General features: G+C 48.9%; 1 protein-coding gene across 4 annotated transcripts in view; it reads right to left on the minus strand.

The window, feature by feature from the left end:
- The window catches only part of Mgmt (O-6-methylguanine-DNA methyltransferase), a 248197-nt gene extending 242225 nt beyond the window's left edge, over positions 1-5972 (minus strand). The window contains exon 1 of one of the 4 annotated variants that reach the window (XM_074078049.1): positions 5862-5972. Coding sequence is in view for 1 of the 4 variants with exons in the window: in XM_020167327.2 (XP_020022916.2) it covers positions 338-373 (36 nt within the window). In the remaining 3 variants the exon portion in view is untranslated. Of the gene's footprint in view, positions 1-156; positions 174-337; positions 633-5861 lie in introns of those variants that run through there. The other 3 variants (XM_074078048.1, XM_020167327.2, XM_020167331.2) reach the window with 3 other exon arrangements.
- Between the last annotated feature and the right edge of the window lie 546 nt (positions 5973-6518).

A 6518-nucleotide genomic window follows, 5' to 3' on the forward strand; every position in this document is an offset into this window, starting at 1 on the left:
AAAGGTGGCACAAATGATAAAAAGCCTGCATTAAGTTACCAAATGAATCTGGATTAAAAACAAAAGTCTACTCCATCCCCTGTATGCCTCACACAAGTCACTCACTCTCTGAAACCCAGCTTCCTCACATGCAAAACAGACACTAACAGTCCTTACCTCGGCAGGTGTTCTGCAGGATTTAAAAGGATGGTCTGCCTAAAACAACACACACCATGAGCCTTTAATAACACTACAGGACAAAAAGAGCCACATGAGCACAGACACCCCAAATAAGACCCATTTCCCCTCACCACAACACACAAATTACTGCAAATCACTGAACTTTGACCAAGGTTACCCAATGGGCCTGAGCTCCCCCCTGCTGCTGTGGCATGAGCTGTCACACCAGACAACACTGCCACACCCCCGTGTCACTGCTGGCTCCTGGCCACTGCCATCATGGGAGATTCTGTGTCGGGTCCTTTGGGAAGTTCTTTTAATTTAACAGACTAGTAATGTCAAGCCCCCTAAAGACAGTGCCTGGGGCTGTGTGGGACTGGCAAGTGCCACAAAGAATGCACAGGAAGCCCACCTGCCTGCTCCAGGTCACAAGGCACTAGTTTGCCCTAGGCAGGATATGCCTTTACAAAAAGCACTTGACTACCTAAACAGGAACACTTTGAGGCCAGGCACTTCAGCAGCTCTCAATAATGCCTTCTCTTTAAAAAAAAAAAACAGGAAGCAGAGCAAACCACCTACCACCTATATAGACTAAAAGAATTTAGAAATCTAGCAAACGGCTGAGCAACGCCAACTGTCATTATTGCTAAGGGCTCAACAGTGCTGGGCCTGGTGTAGTCCCTCAACACAATGCTCTCATCCTACACAATGACCATCGTTAGCTGTACCTTGGGGAAAACCAAGTCTTGCAAGCTGAAGGAAATGTACAGGTCACAGGTAGCAACCAATGGAGCCAGGTCCAAACTGGAGAAGCCCTGTCTCCATGGCTACCACCCCATGTGAGGGTTTGGAATGTGTGAACCTACAGAACAAGGTTTCTGATTGGACTGGAAGAAAACAAGGATGCTCACTAAGGGAAACAAGCATGCTGATTGGGCTGAAGGGAAACAAAGATGTTGAGTGGATTACAAAGAAACGAGCATGCTGATTGGACCAAAGACAATGAAGATTCTAATAGTTCTTCACTCTCTTCCAGTTTCATCTTTCTATGAAACTGTGGCTTCAAAATAAGATTTCTATCCAGGAAAAACTTTTTATCTGACAAAAAAATCTTCATTCATTCCGCCAAGTGCTTCTACTTCCCCAGGTGGACAGAATAAGCTGGCCATCTTCATTCAATAGATGAGCGTAGGGTGGTTAACAGTAACCCAAGTCACCCAGCTGGTGAGTGGCACTGTCAGTGTTATGCCCATCAAGTCTGGAACTTGTTGTATGAAAACCCCATATAATTCCACACACAAAAAAATTTTATTCACGTATGTATTTGAAAGTTGATCCCCACCTGAGATTGGAAATGCTTCCACCAGACTGGAAGAAAAGCAACACAACCCACTGCAAAAGACAATGGGGAGGGGAAGCACACTGGCTATGCATGCCTCCCATTCCTTCATAAAACTGACGCCAAAGTCTTGGTAACACCTCCATCTTTTGTCTCAACCACAAAACTGAAAACTACCATGCTATGAGAACAAGTTTGGGTTTGAATTCTGAAGAGATTCACATCTCTAAGAAGTTACAAAACCATCACAGATACACACACATGGGTAACTATGAACAAATCCAGCTGGAAGGGGGACTCAGTCTGGGCTGGAAGGCGCTCCTCACAACTGATCATAAAGACTTCCTGGGGTCTACCGAAATCTCCTAGGAAGCTTGAAAAGATGTAGGTCTCCAAGCTCTTATCCTGCAAGTCTGTGGCCCTATGACCTGCTGTGGCGCCAGCACTCTCAGAAATTCTGATACCTGCAGAGCTCACACCACCTTTGGGACAGAGCTTCCTACTGTTGCCGGTGAACGTCCCATCACACAGAGAGCAACCAGTCCCAAAGGCTGGCGCATCTGGCCTTGCTGGAGCCTTAGTGCAGGAAGGACCCTTACAAACTACACAGTAGCAGTCATACCTGAAAGGGACCATCCTGGCTCTTGCCTGTGGTCCTTTGGATTGGGCAATGAAACAAAGCTACAAGTTTACAAACGAGAAATGACTACCTGACACTTAGCCCATCTCTAATGTCCCATTTCCTACTTCTCCCTGAGACTCATCCCTCTCTTTACCCATCTCTGAAGTCCAAGGCTGGGATTACCCAATCCATCAATAAGGTAAGAGTTTCCTAAACTACTATGCATATGACTCACTTTGTCAGTAACAACTACCACCAGTGCTGTGCTTGCAGAAAAATGTTCATAAATGCATTATTGCAACTGGCAGATCAATGTCTATAATAAAAACAAACAGATTTAACAAGTGCCTGCTTTTACAAGCCACACCATCGATGGACTCTGCATTCAGTGTCACCCAGACTTCTGGGAACGGACCAAGGGCTGGGATTGGATACTGTGCAGATTTCACAAGTGTTATGGGCCAGAAATTATTCTAACAAGAGAATTTTAGAAGCAGTAGAGTGGACACACTAGGCAGTTACTGCTCTTTCAAAATTCTTCTCATGGTTGCACACATACATACAGAACAAAAAATTTAACAGCCATAAGAAGTTGTTTTTGTAGAATTTTTAACTGCTTTTACAACACCTGCACTCCAGGCCAAATAAGCTTAGTCCAGCTGGAGGTGTAAGGGGCATGAGACTACTCCTTGAAGACAACTCTCTCTCCGAGGAGCCATTAGAAACAACTCGGGGTGTAGAGAACAAGTTTCAACGTTCAACATGGGGCTGACCATGTTGCTATTGTGCTTTTGGCCCCCAGGGCCACATTTAGTTATCTAGCTGCGACAGGCTGACCTAATTGCCAGAGATGCCTGGTCACTTGGCAAGACATGGTCTATGGCCCCTTTACACGAGACCCACATCAGCAAGGCCAATGATCCCTTCCTTTCAAGGTCATAAAAGGTCACAAAAGTGATTTACTTCTTATCTTAAGACAAAATACTTTAGCGGTTATATGAAGGAATAAGTCATTTGTCACAGTCCATGTATTTATTCATTACCTGATTTCCACAAAACCATGCAGCCCTCTTCTGTAAGTTCTTTATTATTGCTAACGTTAAGTCAAAAGAAAACAAGACTTTCCCATGAACCAGCAGATATGCAGTGCTTACTCAAATGCTAACAACACACACCACACAATATTAGGCCACAACAGTGGGTCTCCAATTTTTATCTACTTATGCCCAGGACAGGCCTCCAGAGCAAACAGAATGGAAAAATCATGTCAAAGAGGACCCAGCCTCCCCCAAGGCTCTAGCCACGCCCCTCCATAAGCCTTTCCACTTTCACTTCAAACCAAAAACAGGGTGTTTATTTATCAGAGTGTCTATGAACAGGCTAATAGAGCCTATGCTCACCCAGTAGAATGCACCGCCTATGTCTCTGATTTAAAACCTTCAGGTTTTGTTTAAGTAATTATCTGAAAGAGGCCAGCTCTTTCAGACAGTACTGTACTAACAGCTACCCCAGAGCACCAGGGAAGGCTGTGGCAGGGCCTGACGAGCTCAGTGCAGACAACTGGAATGACCAGAGACCCAACTGGAAGGCAAAAGCCTGGGGCTTCTACAGGAGGGTACTGGACAGGTCAGAGCGAAGTGTGAAAAGAAAGAGGACGGACAATCCCCAACTTACATGATCCAACTCGCAATTTCTCTGCTCTACCATGGAGTAAAAGGGCTATGCATTCAGGAGATGGCATACTCTGGATTTTAAGTTTGGATCTTTCTTGGGTGAGCAGTATGGGATATCATGCAAGCCGTGGTCTCACAGATATCAAGGCAGCTCCCAGCCAGGAGAAGCAGGAGACACTGTGGTGCACTGTGTTTCTGAGCTGGGATGCTCAGGGTCAAGCATGTGAAATGCAATTTTGACCTAAAGAATTTTCAATTTACAACCAGCTAATCAGGGATACAGCCACATCCCAAGTGGAGAGGCATGTGTAATATTCACAGATGGTCAGAAGAAAACAGAACTCAGACAACACTGTTTGGCTTCCACGGTTTTCTGTCAAGGAAAATAGACAGAAAATCTGAGAAGGGCATTAACACCAAAGAAAGGGAGTTAAAAGTCTGGATGGATTGAACCACTCACTGGCTCCTAAATGTGTGTCCTTTACAAAACAAAAAAAATAACAATTAAGTGAGTTAATTTTATTAAGGAATGCAGTGAAGAAAGTGTTTTGGTTTCCCAGAAAGGATGAAGGCAAGTTCTTCTTACCTCTCCTTCCCCTGCGTGAGGGTCACAGGAGGTTCTGGAGCTCTGAGAAGGTAAGCCAAGGGAGGAAAGGCAGGTGTGGTCCCAGTGATCTCAGAGCAGGACCGTGACAACCTCTCCCTTCTGTCTCAGAGGAAAGAAGGCTTAAGAACCTTAGCAGCTGAATAAGACAAGAGCTAGTAACCAGTGTGTACCCAGAGTTCTTTTTCTTCAAACCTTGATAATGGTAAGACCTTTCTAAAGTAGCGCCTCATAATATTAATTAAATCCAGCTACTGTAATACAAATTTTTTCCAATGAAAAGAATATTTACATACAGAAGTACCTTAGTGTAGCAAGTGTTCTTGAGGCCTGGTTCCTCCAGCCCCACACAGACTGTAAAACTAGTCTCTGCTGTCAAATTCTAATACAAGATTGGGAACCCAGAAAGAGAGAAGAGACTACCACACAGACCTACTTTCCTGCCACTTGCGGGCTCTGGGTCTTTCCTGGCAGATACCCTTAGGATGATGGTGACTACCAGGTGGACTCCTGACATGACTTCCTTCCACAGAGTTCTAAGCCTTTTCATCTCCTTGAGGGTTCTAGCTATTAAAAGACCCATGAAAACAAGGGGACCATCTCCTGATCATCTGTCACCAACAGGGGAGATAAAGAGGGGGACCTGTCCAGCAGAGACTCCACAGCCTTATGTTTGGGTTTACATTTGAACAACAAGTTTTAATACTTACCTCTTCAACATTCTGCTGGGGACAGAATGTCCCCCCCTTTGGACCAAGCTGCTTCCCTGTACCTGACAGGGTATTTGTATGAACACACTCATACAAATCTTGCTTTTCAGAACAGAAAGCCAGCTAGTGGGCTGAGGCAACCCAGTGCAAAAACCATCCTGAGATCTCAGGAAATGGTGAACCCAATGAGTTAGGAATACAAAGTTTAGAATTACTCTACTGTATTATCGCCGACTTGGGGATCATAGTGCCAGGTGTAAATGGCTCTCCAGCTACACTTGTTTACTCTGAGTGTTTGTGGACGCAATTAGGGTGTAATGTATACAGACAGCAGCCATGATAACCAGAAGAACTTGGTGTCCTATCCTGCAAAAAGGAAATACGGGATTCTGCACGAGTTGCGCACGAAAGGCTTGCTGCCAGGGTCTGGGGGAGGCTTCTGGAAGTTCCCCGAAAGACAGGCGGGGCAGCACCCAAGGCACAGGGTGGGAAGAGACTCCGCAGGGTCCAGGCCAGGGTCCAGCAGAGCCTTCAAAGCGTTGGCCATCTGGAGGTGTGGAGGGGGCTGCCACGACCCCCATGCCAGGTCACTCTCACCGCAGCACAACTTGTTCTGGGAACCGAACCCCCAGGCCCACGGGCAGGTGAGGCACTCCTGGGGCCTGTCCGAGAGGGGTGCCCTTGGGCATGCCTGCTCTCCGCAGACCCCGGCACCATGCCTGGAGAGAAGCAACTCAGTCACGCAGTCACTCACCAACTCGCAAACGGTGCAGACGACTGGGCGCGCACGCGTGTGCTCAGAAGCGCGGGATGCCCGGGCAGCACGGGCCGGGGGCGGGGCCGGGCGCGCGGGGGCGGGGCCTGAGAGGCGGGGACGCAGCAGGTTTGCGGACGGCGTTGGGCGGCGTGGGGGCGGGGGCGAGGGGCGGGGGGGGGGCGAGGGGCGGGGTCTTGGCGGGGCGGAGCCAGTCCGAGAAGGAGGCGTGGGCGGGACCTGCGAGGGGCGGGGACGCAGCAGGGTTACGGACGGCGCCGGGCGACGTGGGGGCGTGGTCGAGGTGCGTGGGGCGGGGCTTTGCGGGGGCGGAGCCTGAGGCTGCCGGAAGTGGGGCCGAGAGCTTGGGGCGGGCTCCGGCAGTCCGAGCATGCCCAGTGCGTGGCGCCCGGCCTGCCAGTCTGCGCAGCCTCACTGGGCATCAGCTTCCAGGGCTGGCGCTCCTCCCTCCAGGCCGGGTGCTGTCTCTTGTTTGGCTCCGGGCTTCTTCAAAGCCTGTCCTGCGTTCCTGCCCCCGCAGCCCTTCCAGCTGCTGGAGCTGGGCTGCGCCTTCCTGCCTCGGCGCCTTTCGGGCTTGCTGCCTCAGTTTACCCGCTCGTGACACAACCGCAGGCTCTGTGAAGCGTGCTGGAGAGG

Source organism: Castor canadensis, chromosome 7 (assembly GCF_047511655.1).
Source record: "Castor canadensis chromosome 7, mCasCan1.hap1v2, whole genome shotgun sequence".
Lineage (NCBI taxonomy): Eukaryota > Metazoa > Chordata > Mammalia > Rodentia > Castoridae > Castor > Castor canadensis.